Source organism: Mastigoproctus giganteus, chromosome 9, assembly GCF_048544385.1.
Source record: "Mastigoproctus giganteus isolate SK-2022 chromosome 9, ASM4854438v1, whole genome shotgun sequence".
Taxonomy (NCBI): Eukaryota; Metazoa; Arthropoda; class Arachnida; order Uropygi; family Thelyphonidae; genus Mastigoproctus; species Mastigoproctus giganteus.
The window spans coordinates 91,967,088-91,991,148 of NC_143583.1; the positions used below are offsets into that span (position 1 = coordinate 91,967,088).

The window sequence follows — 24,061 nt, forward strand, 5'->3', positions numbered from 1 at the left end:
TGGGGGGTAATTGTGCAGGCAGATATGAAGTTTTCTGAGCAGTGCAAGAAGCGAACAGTCTGCAAGAGTAGCTCATGGAGTCTTGTCAATGAGATACAGGAATTTTTCTAGCAGGGATAAGGAGGTGATTATCCCCTTGTATAAGGCAATGGTCAGGCCACACCTTGAGTACTGTATACAGGTCTGGAGGCCTTATTTTAAGAAGAATGTAGAGCTAGAGCTGTTGAATGAGTACAGAGAAGGGCAACAAGATTAGTGAACAGAACAAAGGGTTGCTCTTACGAAGAAAGGCTTAAGTTTTGCAAATTACAGCGTCTGGAGACTAGGCACCTGCAAGGTGATCTGATTGAGGTATATAAAGCCTTGAATGCTTTGAGCATGCTCAATGCTGATAGGATTCTTCCTCATGCTCAGAATAATTGCCTGAGAGGGCATAAATTCAAATTGAGGAAAGACTCTTGTAGGATAGATGTGCAGAAATTTGCCTTTAGCCAGCAGGTGGTTGATTGCTGGAACAAACTTCCATCTGTCATTGTAGAAGCTGATAGCTTAAATAGATTCAAGGCAGAACTTAACAAACATTTGGAGCAAGGGGATGGGTGAAATAAGGGTGTTTTTTTTTTTTTTTCCTTCCCTGATGCTGTATAAGCTTGCTTTCTTGCATCATGTGTCCTTGCTAATGCTAATTCTAAAAAATGCTAACTGTCTAGGAACCTTCCATCTGATTAACGATTGCCAGTATCAATTCCGCCAGTGTTGATCAACTAGTGATATTCTGGCTTCTGTTACCCATCTATGGATAAATTCAATGGAAAAGTTTGGTGAAACTCAAGCATTTACTCTTTACATTCCAAAGGCTTTTGATCTTGTTGGCATAAAGTTCTTCTAAATAAGCTTCTTTATGGTTTGCCAACTGTTTTTTATAATTGGGTATACAGTTTTCTCTCTGACCATTCCCTGCATGTGATGGTAGATAGCTCTGTCTTCTAATTTCTCCACTAATACTGGTGTTCCCCATTTAGTTCTTTCACCCACTCTTTTCTTCCTGTATATTAATGACCTTCTTTCATTGAGTGCAAATCCTATCCATAGTTTTGCTGATAATAGCACATTGCATTCCACTTTCCATTTTGAGAAACCTTGCCTTGCACAATCAGCTTCAACTTCTCGAATATCCACTACCAATTCCTTAAATACCAATCTCCAGGTAATTCTCCACTGGGGCAAAGAAAACTTAGCTGATTTCAATCCTTCTAAAACTCAGTTCTGTCTTAAATCTCATAAAAAAGGATTCTTCTACTCCTATACTTATCTTTGATGACACTCTGATTTCCATGCAAAATCATATATCTCTATTGGGATTATCCTGACTTCTAATCTCTCTTGGCATAAGCACATTACAAATATTGCTTCCTTTACATCTAAAAAAGTGGGTTTTCTCTTTTGCTCTCAGCATTACTTTTCTTCCAAACAGCTGTTCACTCTGTACAGATTTCAGATCCTCCCTACCATGGAATACCATGTCCACATCTTGGGTGGTGCTCCCAAAACCTCTCTCAGGCTTCTCGATTCCATTCAAAAGAGGGTAGTTAGGTTAATTAATGACTCACCTCTAACAGAGTCTCTTCACTCTCTGTCTCACAGATGTTCTGTTTCTACTGCATGCCTTTTCTATAGATACTTCCACAGGCTCTGTTCTTCTGAATTGGCTTCTATAATTCCTGCTTTCTCTTTCAAAGCAATCCAAACACGTGCCGCAACCAGTCAGCATCCTTTTGCTGTACAACTGCTCATTAAATGAGAGTGTATTGTATATTTTTTCTGTAAAGTTTTCTGTTTTAATGTTTTTTATATTTAAATTGCTGAAAAGACTATGAAATAATTTTTACAAAGTCTTATGAATTATTAATTGTAAGCAAGCATTTTATCTTTATTGATTTTATTCTCTATTTTCTTTCATAATTTCCATTAGGCGAGAACTGTTGCAGTGGTTTGTGGCACTTCAACTGGCTGAATATACTCATCTTTTCCAGGAAAATCAAGATGCAAGTAAATTTAAATATTTTTAGGCTTCATTTTCTACTTAGAGATTTAAGATTTTTAATAATAAGTTATAAACTTTATTTTCAAGTTTAAAACTTGAAAATAAAGTTTTAAGCATGTACAAAAACTTAATTTTATATGCATGATAGACACAAAGTATTTTTACAACTTTATTGTGTTTTTTTTTTTTTTTTTTTTTTTTTTTTCAATTTAAAAAAAGTAAATGAGATAGAGAAAAACAGTTTGTTCCATTGGGTAAAGAAAATAAAATTTTTATTGATGTGTTTGTAGGAGCTTTGAAGCACGAATACTTTATTTCATGCTGCAAGAACTACTGAAAATAATGTTGCCATTAGAGAGTTTCCTTCACCTATGAACGACACTGGCTCTCTTTAAAAGGTATTCATAGCTGACTGTGCAAGTCTGAGAAGATCATATACGACAAGTTTTTGTTCACAGTCCACAGAGTTTCACAAGAAGGATATTATCATTCTTCTTGTGGAAATTAGAAATACAGGGCAACCCCCATATAACACGATACTTGTACAACACAGTATTTATACAACATGGTTTCACTCTAACACTGTTTGAGAATTGCTGGAAACCTCGCATAACATGGTATTTTTTTGCTTTTGTGCTGGGAAAACCCTTCTATTATGTTGGATGTAATTTTTCAACATTTTCATTCCTTTTTGTGAATCCTAACTGTTGACTTGCTAGTCGTTATCGCCTTTGTGATATTTTTCTAAAGCACATATCTGGAGGTCACTACCATAAAACAATAAAAACAATTTGCAATTTCTGGTTTATTGGGCTTTTCAGTTAGTGCAATCAATTATAAACGGGTAGTAAACTCTATCGTATTGTATTTGTGAAAGTACCGATAGCTGTAATTCTGTGGGTTTTCACATTATCATGGTGAAATATGTAGTGAAATTAATTGCTTATCATTTTTATTGTTTTAATTTTTACAACAAAAAAAGTCAGTGAACAGAAATATCAATTAGTTTGTACATATTACAGTACGTATTAATTAAGCTATGTACGTACACGTAAATTTATTTTTATTTTGCTAGCTGGTAAATATTCTTCCAATTTTCATATGTCTTTTAACTTCGTTAATTTGTAAGGTAATAAAGTTAAATTTGCGCTTTTTATCTTTATTTTTATAACCTGTGAATAATATTCCTCCTATTTTTGCTTATTAGAAACACCTTTTAAAATGGATTTATTATGAAGAGTCCATCCTAAAGCGATTTAGCATTAGCATTTCTAGAGATATACAATGCAAGAAAGCAAGCTTATGCGGCATCAGCCGAAAATAAATAAAAAACCGTTCTGATTTCTTCCCTTCATTTGCTCCAAATACCTGTCCAGCTCAGCCTTAAATTTATTTAGGCTATCAACTTCCACAACAAAGGTGGCAGTCTATTCCACAAATCAACTACCCGCTGGCTAAAGGCAAACTTCCGCACATCTATCCTACAACTGTCTTCCTTCAATTTGAATTTATGCCCTCTCAGGCGATTCTGAGCAAGAGGAAGAATCCCATCAGCATTGAGCATGCTCAAACTGTTCAAGGATTTATACACCTCAATCTGCAAAACTTAAGCCTTTCTTCGTAAGAGCAACCCTTTGTTCCATTTAATAATCTGGTTGCCTTTCTCTGTACTCGTTCCAACAGCTCTACATCCTTCTTAAAATGAGGCCTCCAGATCTGTATACAGTACTCAAGGTGTGGCCTCGCCATTGCCTTATACAAGGGGATAATCACCTCCTTATCCCTGCTAGTAAAATTCCTGTATATCATTGACAAGACACTATGAGCTACCTCTTGCAGACCGTCTGCATTGCTCAGTAAACTTCATATCTGCCTGCACAATAACCCCCAGATCCTCTTCATTCTCTACCACTGTCAGTGTAGTAGCACAGAGTTCATACGTTACTCTGGGGTTACTGCTTCCCATATGTAGTACTTTACATTTGTCAATGTTAAATTTCATTTGCCACGTCTCAGCCCATCTGCTCAAATTTTCTGGATCCTGTTGCACAGCATATTGTCATTAAAAACCCTGCTGACCTTCGTATTGTCTGCAAACTTGGACATTAAGCCTGATATACCATCATCAATATCATTTATAAATACAGAAAACAACAACGGACCCAACACTTAACCCTGAGGGACTCCACTAATAACATTAGTTCACGAAGAGCAGTGTCCATTGATTACCACACTCTGTCTTCTCCCACTCAACCATCCCTTTATGCATAGCAGCAATTTGCCTCCAATGCCACACTGCTCCAATTTGTGCAGCAGTCTTCCATGTGCAACAGTATCAAAAGCCTTTCTAAGATCCAAATATATGATATCAAAGTTATTCTTTGCATCCAGTTCCTTTGTGACTACATGATAGTATCCAATCAAATTGGTCAGACAAGACTCCCCCTTAACAAAACCATGCTATGTCCGAGCTATAATTGAAGTCTTGTCTAGATGATACTACGGTGCTTCTTTAACTAGTGCCTCCATTAATTTCCCTGGAACAGAAGTTAAACTAACAGGTCTATAATTACTTGTCTCCCTTTGATCCTCTTTTGTGAATTGGGGTTACATTTGCACATCTCCAGTCTGTGGGTACCTCCCCTAAGTCCAAGGAAGCTCTCATAATTATGGCTAAGGGTTTGCTTACTTCCTTTGCTGCCTCCTTTAATATAACTGGATAGATCACATCTACCCGAGGTGCCTTTCTTATGTTTATCTTCAACAATTTCTCATCCACTTTCCTCTCAGTTATTACAAAATCATCTAGCTCACTGCCAGAGTTTAACTCCCCTCTGGCATTCCCCTCCCTGAATAACTCCTCATGTGTGAATGTAGATGCAAAATACTCATTTAGTTTGTTAGCCACCTGAGCAGGATCATCAAGAAAAATGTTAAACCATCAACATCCAGTGGACCAATCTGATTCAACCCCTTCCTTCTACAGTTTACATAGTTAAAGAACTCCTTACTGTTTATCTTTGCATCCTTTGCCAAAGATTTCTCATAATCTGCCTTTGCTGCCTAACCTCCTTTGTTACTTGGTTACAGACTAGCTTATATCTATCATTGGCTTCCATGTCACCCATTAATTTATATGTATCCCATGCATTTTTCTTCTCTGCCACATGTCTCATACTTCATCTGATATCCATTTAGGCCTAAACCTTGAAATATTTCTTAGTTGGTATGTAAAGCCTAGTAGCTTCCTAGATTAATTCTTTGAATGCCTTCCATTTTGAGTTTGCTGTTGGTAAAATCATCAGTTGGTCCCACCATGTAGAATTTAAATAATGTCTCAGACCACTGTAGTCTCCTTTACGAAAGCAAAAACTCTTCCCTTTACCCCTAATGGCAGTTACCTCTTTGAGTAAATCCCACAGGAGCACACTGTGATCACTGCCACCTAGTGGTTCCTTTATCTGCAGATTCTTAATGCATGAAGAGTCACTACTGATAATCAAATCAAGAGTATTACTCCCTCTAGTTGCCTCCCGAACATGCTGATGTAAAGAACTCATCCAATAAATCCACAAAACCCTTGCTAGTGTGTGAGTGACCAACTCACAAATTCCAGTCAATATCTGGGAAATTAAAATCCCCCATTATAAGACTCTCTGGTGTACTGGCCTAGTCTATTTCCCTGTACAGTTTCTTATTATACTCATCAGAGTCATTAGGTCTATAGCACACTCCTACTCTCAATTTTGATCTCCCAATGCTTATGTCACACCAAACTGACTCAACACTGCACTGTCCAGCTATGTCGACTGGCTTCACTTCCTTGGATTTTATGTGTTTCTTAACTAATAGCATAACCCCCTCCTCCCTTCCTATCCTTTCTGTTGACGTATCAGTTTTTGTATCAGGGATCAGTTTTAAGGGATTATGCTTTTTTGCCATCAAACTGAATTGCATTATGAAACAACTTCCTCCTGTAAACTCATCAATCAACATAGAAGGCACTGTAAACTGTGCCTTCTATGTTGATTGATGAGTTTAGCATATTCTCTCAATTCTGCAAAATGAGGGTAATCGAGAGACAACTCTGTTGTAGTTGTCTCTCGATTGCCATTATTCACTGACCACCTGGGCTCATGGGCAGTTATTCGCTGCCCAGAAGGCACCTCTGTAGCCAGGTGGGAAGGAGCAGCAGTGCGTAGCACACGCTTCTTGATTACACCAGAGTTCGAGCCCTTCACCACCAAATATGGTGGATGTGGAAAGGTCAGGGATTGACCACCGCATATTCTCGGAGCAAAATGGCCTTAGTTGCTAATGCTCCTAAAAAAACCAAACAACATCGCTGCCCAGAAGCTAAGTTGGATAACTGCCTATAAGCCTAGTGAAAAGGCCATTTGGATACATTTTCATTGCAACTGCAATCTTCACCTGGAACCTGAACTGAGACTAGTGCAAAATTCTATTCCAGTAGTACCTGGGACTAGATCTTTCGGGATCATATTTGATAGAAAGTTGACTTTCCTACAACACATCCGTCAACTACATGCAAAGTGCATGAGAAGCTTGAATATTCTATGTGCAATCTCATCTAACTCTTGGGGTGCTGACTGATCCACTTAATTGCTCCTCTATCATGCAATCTAAGTTAGATTACAGGCCCCATGTATATATATGCATCTGCTAGACTCAGTGTACTCTGATGGCTGGAACCCATCCACCATCAGGTGATTCGTATTGTCAGTGGAGCATTTTGAACTTCTCCAGTCCAAAGTCTCTCTCGAAGCATGTAAGCCACTGTTATTTCTTTGTAGGAAACACTTGTCTTTAAAGTATGCATTCAAACTAAAATCCCCTGCCAGATTATCCCACATAAACAATCTTTTTTTGAGCCATGATAGGAAAATCTTTGTAACACCCATCAGACTGCCAACCGTCCCTTTTGTATTTATGTCTAGGAGCTGCTCAGAGAACTTAACATCACGGTAGACAACATTGCCCTGTTACTGGCATGCCTGAACACCACCGTCATACAACTTCTCTGTTAACAAGTGGGGAAAGGCCACCACTCTGAATTCTGTCTACCGACAGCTCTGTGCTGCCCACTGAGCCAAATACTCTGGCATCTTGCCCGTCTCACTGATGGCTCGAGGTTAGTTATCTGTCAGGTCTGCCACAATCTTCCCAAATAATTAAATGCTTTATTTTCTCAACAGAGTTGTATGCTATTGAATTAGCCTTGGGCCACATTAAAACTCACAATTACCAAAGGTGTATGGTGCATGCAGACTCTTTAATATTTGTAAAAGACTAAGAGAAGTTTGCCTCAATATGATACGTAGAACACTTTCTTATGATACTCTCCACAAACAAAAACAATTAAATCAAAAATCTTACATTATAGTAATAAACAATTAAAAATTAATTTAATGCAATTAAATTGAGCATTATAGCTCTGGTTCATACTAACAGACTCTTTAAGTATACTACAGGCTTTATCAGGGATGAGATGTAAGTCACATCCATTCCTGACCTGGGTTTAGCATATGTTATATGCCGACCGGGCTAGCCGAGTGGGTAAAGTACCTGCCCGGCAACCCAAAGGTCGCGGGTTCGATTCCCGCCTCGGGCTTGGATAAAAGTACTGCAAAAACCTTGGGAGGTGCAATATGGCCACAGAAGCCGATGCGCCAACAATTACCAAATCAAAAAAAATCAAGCATACGTTATATTCTCTTTTTGAATGTTCCTTTGACATCTGTTTCTGCTGAATCCCAAGCCACACTGCGATCAAGGGTAGTGAATTGGCTGCTGCAGCCAGGTCACTGCAACCTCAGAACAACTGTACCCTGTTAGACCACTATACAGACTACAGGCAATTAATACACAAAAGATTACTTTCCCACTGGCAACAGTCTTAGACTGGACAGGTTACAAACAAGGTCTATCAGATAAATCTTATATTTAAACTCTGGCAGTCTATCTGTGCAGGAACCACAGAGAGGAAGTTGTTTTTGCTTACCGCCGCATAAGACACACAGTCATCTTCATTCCTGCTGAGGGCAGATGGCCCTCCTATGTGTGAGCAATGTGACACCTTTTTATCCATAAGACATTTTATCCAAATGTCCACTTTATAGGCATGACCAATGTTGTTTATCTTTTACTGATTTTAGCCATCTGACTGAGCCTTATACAGTCATGTTTTATCTGACAATGTCAATGTATCAGCTGTTTTTAGTTATTTAAATATTTTTACACATATTTAAAATGTACTGTTTTATAAATTTTTTACTATATAATATCCGTGTAAATACACCATAGTTTACCCATAAATTTAACTACATAAGTAGTGATGATATATTAAGGATTCCTTATGTGCTTTGATGTAACAACTAGATCATAAGTATAGTGTAACTTAATTTTCAGCACTCACCTCATAGTAATCCACTTGGTTTGATGAAATTTATAACAGATACATAGCAGTAAAACTTAAATTCTGTTTAATAGCTATTTGTAACTAAGTGTAATTATGAATTTAAAAAAAAATAATATTTAAAAATTGAGCTTTAAAACGTTAAAATTTGCCTAAGAAAGGAAAGTGCACATTCCATTCTATAGTTGTCTTATTAAATTCATGTATTAAAAATTAAAGTGAGATAAAAGCTAATAGCTGCGCACGAGCAACTTTCAAAACCTACAGATTTTTTATTATACTCATCATAATCATTAGGCCTATAACACACTCCTACTCTCAATTTTGATTTTCCAGTGCTTATGTCACACCAAACTGACTCGACACTGCACTGTCCAGCGATGTCGACTGGCTGTACCTCCCTGGATTTTATATGTTTCTTAATTAATAGCATAACCCGTCCTCCCTTTCTATCCTGTCTATCCTTTCTGTGCACATTGTACTACCCAAATTCCAGTTCTGCATTCCTTATATGTGTGTGACACCATGTCTCTGATATACCAACAATATCTGCCTTTGTTGTTTTGACCAACACCTCAAATTCATCATATTGATTTGATTACAATGAACCAATCGTAAAACGGGGGTCCACTGTATTTTTTGGGAGATCCCTGGGTTTGTGCTTGTTTGAGACCATAAAAAATTGCGAATTCAAAGCTTGCAGTTCATGGCATTTAAGATTTTTGTAAGGTTATTTTGGTTTTTATTTGATCGTTTATTTATTTTTCCTGGTATCTATTACTAAACTTTGATTCTTATGAATCATATTGGAATAATTTATTTGTTGTGAATTAAATTTCAGCCCTAAATTATGTCTTAGGAAAGCAAAAAAGCACTGCTCAAAAGAAAATTTATTTCTTTAGAATCAAAGTTATAAATTTTGGATTGTCTTAAAAAAAGGGGAAAAGGTATCATACGTTGCAAAAAGTTTAAATTTAAATGAAGCAACAATCTGGACCATAAAGAAAAATGAACAGAAAATTAGAACTGCTGTTGCTACAGGATCTTCATTTCCACAAATATGGCAGCTCCTCCGTGAGCACCAATAATTGAGAAAATGGAAAAAGCACTCAGTATTTGGAGTGATGATAGCAGTAAAAAAACGGATCCCATTAGACCGAAATGCCATTAAACAAAAGGCACTAAAAATTTATAACCATTTAAAAGAAAATGGAGAATCTTCTGTTAAGAGTGATTTAAAAACTGCTTCTCGTTACATAACATAAGAATTCAAGTGGAAAGTGCATCGGCTGATAATGAAGCTGCCAAAAAGTATGTAGAGGAATTTCAAAAAATTATTGAAGAGCACGGATACACACCACATCAAGTTTTCAATGCCGATGAGACAGGTCTTTGGTGGAAAAAAATGCCCAAAAAAATCTTTATTTCTAAAAAAGAGAGAACTGTACCAGGCATCAAAAGATTGTGTAATGTTATTTATGTGCAGTAATGCATTAGGAGATTATAGGATAAAAGCTATAATGGTTTATAGATCCTCTAATCCTCATGTAATGAAAGGTGTAAATAAAAATGTGTTGGGTATCTACTGATTTGTTTAAAGAATGGTTTCTAAATTGTTTTGTGCCAGCTGTGGAAAAGCATTTAAAGTGGAAAAAATCTAGATTTCAAAGTTTTATTACTATTGGATAACATACCAGGCCATCCAAAAGGTTTAAGTCATCCAAGCATTGAAGTAATGCTCCTACCACCTAATACAACTTCTTTAATTCAGCCATTGGATCAAGGCATTATATCTACCTTTAAAGCTCATTACATCAGAAAATTGTTACAATGGATTTTGAAAAAAATTGATTCCAAATCTATTGAAGTGATGGAGGCATGGAAACATTTTTCAATTGTGGACTGTATCGGAATCATAGCTTTATCGCTCAAAGAAGTAAAACCATCAACATTAAATGCGTGTTGATAAAATGTATGGCCAGAGTCAGTTCATTCAGGAAATATGGTCAAACTGGCAGAAAATGGAATCAGTGTGATAGTAGAACTTGCTAAGTCGGTAGGAGGGGATGGTTTAGATGTTATGACTACTGAAGATATTCATGAATTACTGGTAGAAAAAGAGGCTGGTGAAGTGGATTTGGTGGAAATGGCATTGGAAGTAAACCAAATCAATTCAGAGGATGATAGCGCAGATGAAAATTCTGAAGTTCCAAATTTTACACTAAAAAGCCTATGGGAAGGCATAAACTTAGTAATTACAATCATATTTTTTGAATGCAGATCCTTCTACTGAAAGGAGCACAAATGTCAAAAGGGAGCTTCAAAAATGTTTAGCTCCATACCATGAAATTTACAAAGATCTATCAAGCAAAAGCAAACAAACCCAGATTACTGATTTTTTAAGGAGAGCAGAAGATACATGAAATCTAGATGCTGAAGAAGAAAGTTCAGAAGGTGGAGATATTCTGCAACAGAGAAAATGTTCTCATTTGATTGTGCTTAGCAGTGATGAAGAGGAAGAAAAGTAAATGAATGTACATTATCTGACCTATGTTTCACAGTTTGTAAGGTAAGATGTTTGTTCAGTTATTACTATTTAAGTTACTACTATTATAAAAATAAAGTTAAAATATTAAGTTATTACTATTATAAAATTTAAGTTTCCGATAGTTATAAAAAAATTTTTATATTTTTGTTAGCTTTTGGAACATAACCCCCCTTTTTGTACTGGTTCTTAGTCCCATATAACACCATCATCCAAGTTTCTTGCGATGATCGACTAACTGGTTAAAATAAATTTATTAAAATTTAAAAAAAATGATATATACATAAGGTAAAACAGAAATAAAATAAGATAAGTGTTAAAGTACAATAAGATAAAAGAGTTAAAATATAATATAATAAAAGCATTAAAATACATAGTAGCTTTCGAAGCGAACTGCCTCTTCATCAGCTAGTCTGTGAATGGTGTACTTCAGTATATATTGATGGTTACAATAGCACAAGTCAGCTGGGCATGATCATGTAACACATATATCAGCTTACTGTGCTAACTTTTTTGAGATTTTTGTCAAGGAATTAATGAAATGTGAATTTCCAAAATCAGCTAGGTTCAGTGTGGTATAGGATAAATAGTTTTTCATATGGCTTGTTGAAACCATATAGGAAATAAAGTTTCATTGGGATAATCTTTCATTCTCTCAAGATTATTTACAAATAATGCAATCAATTATATAACATTACTTCTATTCAGAATCATTTTTTAAATATTACCGATATAATAAACAGTACGTATTTTATATTATTAAACTGCCAGCAAGAAATTTAAAGTACATGTCATTAGTCCTGAAATTAGACATATATTTTTCTAAGAATACTTATATCATTGCTGCTGCTAAATGCAACAATACAATGTCGAGAGTTATAATACAATTTAATGTTGAGTGTAGTGTACAATCATATAACATGTAGTGGGAGAAATATGTATTTATATATATATATATGTGTATATTGGTGCATTATGGCCATGTTGCCCTTGCACTGTAAAGCCCATAAACAAACAAACAATATGTATGTAATATGTATGTTATTTAGATAGCATGGTTGGATAAAATAGATCGCCGATATACATGGCTAAAGAAACACCTCCTTGACTTTGAAGAAAAGTTCGGTAGAATGTTCCCACCAGACTGGGAAGTTAGTGAAAGAATTGCTGTGGAATTTTCAGAAATAACAAGGTAAGTTTTTCTGTATCTTGATCAGTTATATTAATCAAGAATCAGTTATTTCAAGGTTTCTTTATTACAAATATCCTGTTGATGTTTCTGGAAATATAAAATATATTTATTCTACCAAAAAATAGAAGATAAGTCAATTACATAAGTCAAGGTAGGTGAAATAAAAAAAATATGGTATTGTACTGTATCTTTACTTATTCAGTGACTATTGCTATTGAAATATGCAAAGCATTAAACCCCTAACTCCATCCAAAGTTCAGCAGAGCTAAATTCTCTGCTTGCATTTCTCAGACTAGTGGAACTGTTTAATAGACCTGGATATATTCCCATACTTGCCAGAGTTCAGTTTTTTTTTTTTACAGATTTTTGTTTTCTTTTGTAAGCTTTTAGTTGTGTTTCTTTCTTTATTTTCTTTTTCTGTTTTTTCCCTAAATGTATCAGGACTCATTTAAGCTTCAAATCTGCTGTCACTCAGTTCATGTTTGTGTGGAGAAAATCAGTCATGTGCTCAGGCTATGCTTTCAGTTTCTCTATCTTGGACAGTATTGGTGTTAGTAGGTTTGTGTTATTTGTTCATCTGTAAATAGTTAATTTTAATTAATTGCTTTTTAAAGATGGGTAACTATATTAGTTGAGAATGCTAAGGGTTGTTTCTGCATGGAGCATCTTAGAAGACATGGACTACAGTGCCTGGAGACTAGAAACCATAGGGGTAACCTAATCAAACTGTTTAATGCCTTAAAGAATAATGATGAATGAGGAAGGTATATTTGCATTAGCATGCAAAACTAGACCTAGGGAACACAAATGTAAAATTTGAGGAAGCAGTGGAAGGTTAGATCTCACCTATTGGCAGCACGTCGTTGATCATTGAAAGTTGCCTTCCAAGAGAGATCAGGTAAAAATTCTGAAAAATTTCAAGTTAGAATTGAATAGTTACTTTTTAGTGATGGTTAAATTGTGATTAAGTGTTTTTTTTTTTTTTTTTTATTTAATTGACGTAGAATAAGTTCATTTCCTTGTATCACTTGCCTGATTTAATACTAATGCAAAAAATATTTTTGGAAATGTGTAGATTACGTGAGAAATTTCTATTTTTTCTGTGAGTGTTGAATGTTGTTTTCTGAAAGTTTTTCTTCATTAAATGTATAACTTTCTACAGATTGTTCATTAAATTATACGATATTGGCTGGTACTTTGTTTTTATGTTGTTGCATTAACAATAAAAATATTTAATAAAAATTCATTTGTATAAAAAGTTTCCTAACTTAATCCTCCCTGAGAAATGAAACGTATACATAATGTATACTAAAATTCATAAATATTAAATTTAAAATTTTATGGCAGCGTTTCTCAAACTGGGATCCATGGAACCCTGGGGGTCCGTAGACCAGTTCCAAGGGGTCTGCGAAACGGTGGCCGACCATATATATATGCATATGACATATGCATATGTTATATATATGGGTCCGTAAACTTTTTTTAATTTTTGAAAGGGTTCGTAGATATCAGTAGTTTGGGAACCACTGTTTTATGGGAATGAATTAATTAAGGCAACACTAATATACTACATGAAAGACTAAGTTATTTTGTTGAAAGTGTTACAAATACATTGAAAACATCTCAACAGGAACACTTGAGCAGTTTTGAAACATTTCAAGAAGTCACTGTTTTTTGTTGTCAGGCCTGTTGTTTTGTTGTTAGGCAACTTCTGGATAGATGAGGCTTGTAGTAGATGAAACAAACAGATGAATTGTTTTTGCAGTATTAGTTTTCTCTCAATTTTGGTGTGAGAAAATACTACATGCTATTATGAAAGAAGAAAGAATTGATGTATAGTGGTCCTTGGAATTGGATGTTGAACTGTGACAGATATACAAGGAAGTTTGTATATAGTAATACAGTAAAACAGTTTTGAAATACAGTAAACCCTTGATTTAACGGACCAGACAAATAATATTAATCTCTGCCATATTATTTTTTTTAGGTTATACGAAACTTCAGTGTTATTATTAATTAAAAATTAATAATAATTACCTATTTCCATTATTGTTTTGATAATTACATACTTTTATTTTTATAATCAAATTCAGGAAATTGTTTTTTATTCTTTCTGAAAACATGTTCAAACATGTTCAAAAGGACGACGAGGAATATTACAACTTTCTGAAAGTGATAAAGCCCAAGAAACCTATAGGGAAAAAGAAATCCAAAGAAAAAATTAGTCAAGAAACACTTGTCATGGTGAACCGAAGACAACAAATGAAGAGCAAGAAAAACACTGACATGGAGAAAATTGAGTATACTGAGTTATGCAAAGCCATTAGAAAAAGACTCAGAGAGGACATAAGAAGATTTAACACAAGTAAAGTAGAACAAGCATTAAGGAAAAATAAGGGATTTAAATCAGCAGCCATGAGCAGTAATACAGAAAGACAAATGGTACTGAATCTGAAGAATAGTGATGGTGTACTTATAAACAGCAGAGAAGGCATAATTCAAATAGCAGAAGACTACTATAGAGAATTATACAAGGAGCGAGGGAATGATGCCAGCAGTGGGGAAGATGGATTGCAAAGTAGCAACATATACGACATACCCGATATTCTTCCTGATGAGGTAGAACATGCATTAAAGAAAATGAAGAATCGGAAAGCCCCCGGGGAAGATAAAATTGCTGTAGAATTGTTAAAATTGGGAGGAAGAGACATAACACAAAAACTGGCAAGACTATTCACAAAGTGCATTAGAAAAGGTGTGATGCCTAAGCAGTGGAATAATGCAATCATAGTTTTGCTGCATAAGAAAGGAGATTAAAGGAAACTTGTTATCCCACATCTACAAGTTGTTCACAAGGGTCATTACTAACAGATTAGAAAGAATACTTGATGAGAATCAACCGAAAGAGCAAGCTGGCTTTAGGACAGGATTCTCAACTATGGATCACCTTCACGTAATATCACAGCTAATGGAGAAAGCAAATGAATATAAAACACCATTATGCCTGGCATTTTTGGATTATGAAAAGGCATTTGACTCCATACAGCAGAAGGCAAATGTTTTGGGCACTGGAAAGACAAGGCATAGATACCCCATATATTATGATTTTGAAGAAAATATATGAGAGTGCTACCTCCTTTATTAGACTAGACAAAAACAGCAAATTTAAAATTGAGAAAGGAGTTCGACAAGGAGACACATTATCTCCGAAGCCGTTTACTGCTGCCCTTGAGGAAGCTTTCAGACGATTAGACTGGTCGCAGAAAGGAGTCAATGTAAACATAGAGTACCTAAACCATTTATGATTTGCAGATGACATTGTGATCATAAGCCACGATCCCAAACAATTAGAGGAAAATCTTAATCAGTTATGCAGAGTTAGTAAGGATTTTGGACTAAAGATGAATATGGCTAAAACAAAAGTAATGATGAACAAGTATGCCACGGAAAGGGAAATAATGATTGAAGGAGCAGTAATTGAAAAGGTGGAGTCATATACTTATCTGGGACAAGTTATTAGCTGTAATAATGATAAATGGCTGGAAGTCAAGAGAAGAATAAATTTTGGATGGATAGCATTCAGGAAATATAGTCACATACTGAAGAGCAATATCCCAGTTTGTCTGAAACGTAAAATAATGAATCAATGTATACTCCCCACCATGACTTATGGAAGTGAAACTTGGGCACTCACCAAAAGAATGGAAGAGAAGCTGAGAACTACACAGTGAAGAATGGAACTAATTATATTGGGAATCAGACTGTTAGATAAGAAGAGAAACACATGGATTAGGTAGCAAACTCAAGTAAAGGACATTCTTATCAAAACTAAAGAACTAAAATGGTCTTGGGCAGGACACTTGTCTCGAAGACATGATGACAGATGGACTAAGAAAATAACAGAATGGTACCCAAGAGGAGCTAGAAGAAAATCTGGAAGACAAAGGCGGAGATGGATAGATGAAATTCATGAGTTTTTGGGTAGTAAATGGATGGCCAGTGCTCAAAACAGAAGGAACTGGAAAGTTCCTTCTGTTTAAATTAAAATTAAATTTTAATTTTAAAATTAAAGTAGCTCTGAAGCGAGTTCTAAAGCTCGTACTGAAGAGAAATTTGGACAACAGGTACAATAAAGAATGCGCTCGCCATTTATTGGAAAAAAAAAAATTAGTTACAAAATTTGTCACTGTATGGCGTGTAACTAGTTATGATTATGCAAATAACTTGCATTATTTGCATAAGTTATTGCCACAGTGCCACTACTCAGCTCTACTGTACTGTATAAAAGCAAAGCAGTCTCTTCAAAATCATACAGTAGATGTTTGCCTGCACTACGGCAGCAATGCCAACAATGTTTCAGGAAAAGGTGCTATTAGTGAAGCTGTACCATCAGAACAACAAAAATGCAGCTGCTGCTATCATAGAATTCCAGTGGACCTATGACTGCTTATGCTGTCTGCAAAATGATTGGAAAATTTGAAGCGACAGGACATCTTGGTGTTCAACCAGGTAGAGGTCGAAAACGAGTGGACCGCTCTCGTGTTGAAGATGTGGCTATGGCTGTCATGGATTTATCAAGTCAATCTCCATGTGGTAGTGCAAGTATGCCAGCTGTTTCTCATGAAGTGGATAGGTTGTATTCCACTGTAAGGATAGTAATGTGTCAAGTGTTGCAGTACTATCCTTACAAGGTGCACATGCTACAGCAGCTAAAGCATGGTGATGCAAATATTCGTTTCACATATGCACTTCAATTTTTTGCATGAATGACAGTGGATATCGCTTGGCCATGGAACTTCCTTTGGAGTGATGAAGCCCACTTCTGCTTAAATGGACAAGTGTATACGCACATTTCAAATGAAACTGTTGTTGACCAAAATGGAGGACACATTGAACAATTGTAGCGCTGTTCAAGTGATTTGTATTGCCCCAGTGCAAATTTTGTAACTAATTTTTTTTTTTTTTTTCCAATAAATGCCAAGCATATTCTTTATTGTACCTGTTGTCCAAATTTCTCTTCAGTATGAGACTTAGAACTTGCCCCAGAGCCCTCTACATAGGGATACTTTAATTTTAACAACCCTGTAGTTAGCTTCTTCACCATGACTGTGCCATGCAACATGTAACTCACCATCTATCTGTTTTTGATCAACAAAAATATTCCTGTCTTGCCACAACCACTTTATTTTTCTGATTTTGACACTGCAAAACTTTTAACCAACCTCAAAATTAAAACGTGACACAATAAGAAAACAGTTTGTTGATTCAAGAAATCTAGTCAAATACAATGAACTGTCTAAAATAATTCACAAAAGAAGACTTCCACAAATGTTAGAAAAATGTTTTCATTGTCTAAGAATGTAAACATTTAACATTGAATAAAATAAATGGTTTGCAACATTTACTGAACATTTTGATGAGACCTTACATCCATGTATAGTGTGTGTGTGTGTGTGTGTGTGTTATTTTTCTTAAAGTAAGAACATAATCCAGTTTTGTTTTGTTTATTTCAGTTAATTTTTCTTAACATTGAAAAGAAAAACCGAACATTGATAATTGTCTTTTTGATAAAGAGAATCTATATGGTATGCTAACAGAATAATGCAAAAGAATTTTCTTAGACCTCTGATGATAAAGGGGAGCAGACATAATTAAACATGCAGGCATAATTCATTTTAAAGTGGCACAACCTTATTTATTTATTTATTTTATTTATTTTTTTTGAAAAGACAAATTCTTTAGGGTATAGTCCATTAGTTGCATGAAAATTCCTGACCATGGTAACTAAGCCGTATAATATTTACAGGGAAAGAAGTACAGCATTGGATATTATATAATTTAAGTGATTTGCAAAAATAAAGTTGTAAACACTTTATCCAATGATTGAAATTTATCTTAATGTTGGGTCTGTTTTGTACCCTTTCTGAGAATATACTTCCCCACTTACCCCCATATTTGGAGCTCTCTTTATGTGGTGAAATGAATTATAGTTAGGTAGAGTTCCACAACTGCAAGAAAAGTAAACCTACTGAGAGAGAAAAATATCAAATCTTATAGAAGTATTCCTACAAAAAGAGACTTTGATTTTTGGATTTAAGTCTTATCAAGATATATAAGGATTTAAAATGTTTGAGTGTACTAAATAATGGAGATATACTTTTTAATTCATTGATGGTAAAGACTAAAGGACATATACTTAAGAAAGTATAGTGTAAACTTAGTATATGAAAATTCTCTTGTAGCCAAAGGATTATTAACTACTAGAACACCTTTGCTACCTAATTTTTTGTTAAGAATGGGTTGGGTAAATAACCTTAATGGAATCAAGTGACAAGTTTGTTTGGTTTTTTTTTTACAAGAATGATGCTTAATAAATTTGGCTTTTCATTGCATCATTTTATTTTATTGGTTCTACTTATATAGTACCAATATAAACAGTATATGTTTATAGTGTTCATAGCTGCATGATTTTGAAAGTTTTATTTTAATAATGTAAACATTTATTAAAAATAACATAAGCTTTTATTTTTCCTGCGAATTTATTTTTGCTTTTGTTTTGACAGGAAAGAATTAGCAAAAATTATGGCTTCTCGAGTTCATGAAATAGATGTACGGTTACTCCTTTTTGCAATTCAGAAAACAACCAATTTTGAAGTACTACTGGGTCGTCGATTTACTGGTATCACCATAGAAGGAATTGAGAGGTCTTTGTTAACATGTACTGGAAGAAAAGTAAGATGAACTATTTACACATTTTTTCAGGTTACCAGATCCAAAAAAAAACCCCATAATATAAATTATCTAATGTTGTTGTTATTAATGAAATTCATTAATTTAAAGGCTAAAATAAAGAGCCTAATGACCTTCTTGTTGTGTTAATATATTAGCATAAATTCAGAATCTGTTTTTTCCCACAGACTATACCCATAACTAAAATGCACAAAGCACTGTTGTCTCAAAAACTATATATCCAATTAAATATACATTAAAGTTCAAGGCCCACTAACAGGTACATAGATAGGAACACCAAATAAACCAGGTGCTGACTGTTAATCCCAAACATGGAACCTACTGTGATAGCTTATAAAACCACTTCAGACCTTATCAAGTCCTTTTCAGTGAGACAATAGGCAAAACAAAAAGACTAAATGTAACGGTCATTCTCATACATCCTCTTTATAAATATGCTGGGCACAACCATTTCCAACTTTGAGTAAACTGTAAGCCACAACATAGAAAATACAGATGGGGATAGAGGGACCAAAACAAATCGGACTCAGTGACTAAAACTCTTGGGTTTGATTCATTTTGAATAAAACAAATAAAACAAAAACCTGATTCCATTAATTAAAGAAAGAAAAATGCTGTAAATAATAAAACATAAAAATTAGAAAATTGAAATGAATGTTAAATAAGTACTGTATTGTATTACAGACAGTGAACAAAATCATCCCAAAATGGCTCTGTACAATGTATATTTAATTAGATATAAAGTTTGAGGCAGCAGCACTTTGTGCAGGTTAGTTGTGGTCTTTGAAAAATTCAAATTATAGCATTACTTTGTCTGCTAATATAACACTGTCTGTAATAAAATACAGTACTCATGTTCTTTTGAATTTCATGACTTTTATGGTTTATTTAGGCATTGTTTGGTTTATTACCTGTGGATTTTTGTCCTTTAATTAACAGAATCAAATATGTTTTGTTTAATATGCTGATTTTGTTTGGTATTTTAGTCACCTTAGTTTGATTCATTTTAGTTCATTTGATAGCATAAAAGCAGTAGCAATTATGCCTTCAAGTGGTTTGCATATATGTAAATAAAATGTGATTTTAACATTTTTCTTACCTATTTGGTTTCTGTCGTCATTTACTCTATGGTTTAGTTTTTTTCTTTACTCTCTTTGGGTTTTTATCCTTCATAAATTCATATCTCTCTGATGTAAATCATTATTTACAAGTTTACATTATGATTTTTTCAACAATTTCTTTTCATTAGCCTGATTTTTCATTTAATGAATTTGGTTACATGAACTATTATTTGGAAAGCAAATAATAGTTCATGTAATCAAATATACACATATATTTATCAAATATGCACATCAAATCATAAATATACACATATATTCATTTAAATTTCCACTTGAACTCCCAATTTTAATTTCAAGTACTAACTGAGTGTGCTATTGTGCTCAATTCTGGTATGGTTTAATCATTTTTTCAAAATGATTTAATCTTTTTTAAAACCTTAACTTTAATTTAAATTGTTATTCAGTTCACCTTAATTAGAATGATTCCAGATATTAAACAGGGTGTTCCAAAAAGAAGTAAACACTTTTAGATGTTCACAAAATAACTAACTGTGCATATGAGAGTAAATTGTCACATATTAAATGATAACTAAACTCTGAAACCCATTACAAATGTACTTTATGATGGGTTTCTGTGAATAATGTGCAATGCAATTTTCATATATGCTACAAAAAGGAACCACCAAATCAAATTTAATCCTCCATGGATTAAATTCATTACTATCCTAGATAATAGCAAACATGGTTGCAATAATATGAATTATGTGTAAGTAAAATTATAATATATAAACTGTATTCACTAGTTTGCTAGTTTAAATTAGATTTTCATCTTGTTACTGCCTCTGCTAGTAACAAGATTTCATTTCTCTGTATGGAATCTAAAACCAAATATTCATCTAAGGTACTGAATATGGATTTAAAGAGATGCTCCGTACTTATCCTGTGACTTTTAAATTAGGTGTAGAATTGATATCTGAGACTAGGATCTTCAGTGAAATAATTTCTTCTGAGTATAATTCAAATATTCTTCTGTGCTGAAAACAAATTCAGCTATTCAAATACTACCATTATTACTCTCCAACATTAAAAATTTTTCTCCTCTTTCTATTTCTTCATACAAAATCATCATCTGTCCTTAGCAGAGATTGACTGGATATTCTGATAAAGAAATTACTATAATGAATGACTAATTGCTAGTTCATAAAGTTGTCATCATCTCAGGGTAGTAAGCCAAACAGGCTGACATGTTCACTGCTGTTTATATTTGCAATGGTCCTCTGTGTGTGCCTTGGGCCACTTCTGTGGGGGTGCTTTTATTGGGGCACTGGAGCAAATAGGCCCTGTGTTTTAGTAAATAGAGTGGATTTCATTTGTGAAGGATCATCACTCCAAGTGGCACTGTTATCTGTAGCATTCTAGCATCAAAAGATGTGTTTGAATGAGATTCAGAATTTGTATCACTTGAATAGAATTCTATTTCAGTGTCAGGTAACATATTATAAAGAGCTAGTTCAATGTTAACAGCTTCAGCATACTGTCCATCCCTGTTCCTTTTCATTCCCAGACTGTGGATCCATTATATCAACCTGTTAGGGTAAAACTTTTTAGGAAAATACTTTTTACACAAAATTTTATCAGTAAACACACACTAAGGATGATGTTTTGTTTTTCACAAACTAAAGAATTAAAATTCAGCAAGCATAATCTTCAAAAAATTTACCTTTTCTTCTTATGGAAAATACTAAACTAGATAAAATTACTTAAACCTAAGCAATGAACATATGAAATTGTGAATCAAGTATACAGTTTTTACAGCTCTCTAGACAGTGCAATCAATGCTAAGCAAAATCCCAGCTCTAATGAAAATAGCTTGTGCTATTGAACAGTTGTTCATTTCATGTGCCTTTCGTTTTCAGTACTCATTTATTGACCACAATTGAATGGACACAAACTTGCATCAAGGCTCAAAAATTGTGGTTTGTTTAGATGCAAGTTTGCATTCTGGCAGCAAATATGTTAAGAGAAAGATAGCTTAAGTGATGGTACATAGAGCTTCATTGATTGGTATTAGATTTATGATGTTGAACAGGGACAGATAGATAATTTATCTTGCTTTAATATACAGATTTTGGTTTTGTACTCGTACAGCGTATTTCACACCAGCATATGAATTATAAATAAATATTTTAAATCAGTAAAAAAATGCGTCAACTTGTTCCATTATGTAGTGTTAGTATTATTATTATTTTAGTTTCATTTAGTTTGTTTTTTATATATAATGACTATTTTCTGTATGTACTATTTCACTTTTGGAACTCTTGTGAAATAGAAACTGTTTGACTTTAAGTGTTTTGTTTTAGGTAAAGCCAAATACAAATCCATTTGAGGAACCTGATGGACCAAATCCTTTTTCTGAAGACATGGAAAAGGAAGAGAAATCAGAGAAAGAGGATTCTTCAGACCATAAAGTAATTAAGTCAGTAATTAGAAATATTCATTAATATTTTCATAATACATGTAAAAAAAAGTTTTACAATATCTCATGTTATCTCTACAAGAATTTTCTTAACATAACATAACCTAACCTAACCTGAGGTAACAAAAAATTTTAACTAAAGGATTTTCAGAATAGCACAGGTTTAGAGACTAATCTTTATTGAAGACATAAAAACACAACTGCTCTCTAAATTGTAAAGAAAAAGGTTTCATTGGAAAAAATATATTTTTAGATAAAAGCATAAATATATATATATATACACAGACATAACAAAAAGGGTTTTCCATATCAAACATGAGGTATTATTTTGGATTTTTTTTCCGAAAAGAACAAGGTTTATTCAAGGCGAGTGAGTTGTTGTCTTTGATATCATACTTAAGCATCATTCTTCCTTATGTTAAGTGTAGAATATTAAATGTTTCTTATTAGCATTGGTAGTTCTCTGTCAAAGAGTTTTTTAGTATCCAGCTTCTGTCAGAATTCTAGCCTTTCTCTTTATATGCAGTGTTTATTTAGATATACAAGGTATGGCAATAAAGTCCTAGACTTGTGGTGTTGTGGTCGTGTTCAATGAGTTTGAAAATAAACAGAAATGGTATGTTATGGTTGAGACTTCCTCCAACAGATGGCGGTACAGAGATTATCTAGTAGACTGGCAAGTGACAAGTATCAACTAGTTCCTTTAGTAACATAAATGGTGATCTACGTTCTGTGTCATAATTTTTCAGTTGAGTAAAGAAGTGGTTTTCAACCAGGGTGCCGCAACAACATTCCAGGGGTGCCACGTAATTTGAGTTTAAGTTACTTAAACTTATTATTATTTTTTAATTTATAAGTTTATTTCATTATAAAAAGGTGTAGAGTATCTTTTTAATTTTGTGGTGATCTATAATTGATGTTTACTTAGTACCTCTGTATAAAGAATAAAATTATATACTGTATATATATAATTTGTATTACGAAATGTAATTTTTATAATTATATTATTGTGATAAATATCATATAACATATATATTTTTTAATATTATATATATATATACAGATAGAGAGAATTGGGTCTAACAGGCAGAAAATTGAGTATGGGTGCTGCAGAATAAAATAAATTACTTAGCGGTGCTGTTATTAAAACAAGGTTGAAAACCACTGGAGTAAAGCGTGAATATCAATTTTGCTTTAAACTGGGAAAATCTGCAACAGAAATGCATGAAATATTAAAACTATTTATGCTAATGAAAAGTTAAGTCATACCAGTGTGTTTGAACAGTATAAGGGATTCAAAGATGACTGTGAGGATGTTCATGATGACCCAAGAAGTGGGCATCCATCGACCTCTTGAAATGAAGACAGGATTGCAAAAGTTCAGGAAATTATAGCAACAGATTGTTGTTTGTTTGTTATTTGGTTTTTAGGAGCATTAGCAACTAAGGCCATATTGCTCCGGGATATGCGGTGGCCATTCCCTGACCTTTCCGCATCCTCCGTATTTAGTGGTGACGGGCTCGAACCCCGGTCTAATCAAGAAGTGTGTGCTACGCA

At 34.1% G+C, this 24,061-nt stretch overlaps 1 protein-coding gene across 1 annotated transcript in view; it reads left to right on the forward strand.

Moving 5' to 3' along the window:
* Vps53 (vacuolar protein sorting 53) overlaps positions 1 to 24,061 on the forward strand; it is a 205,779-nt gene that overhangs the window by 78,998 nt on the left and 102,720 nt on the right. The window contains exons 8-11 of the mRNA XM_090381067.1: positions 1,973 to 2,045; positions 12,075 to 12,217; positions 18,781 to 18,949; positions 22,389 to 22,496. Of these exons, the coding sequence (XP_090237193.1) occupies positions 1,973 to 2,045; positions 12,075 to 12,217; positions 18,781 to 18,949; positions 22,389 to 22,496 (493 nt within the window). The remainder of the gene's footprint in view (positions 1 to 1,972; positions 2,046 to 12,074; positions 12,218 to 18,780; positions 18,950 to 22,388; positions 22,497 to 24,061) is intronic.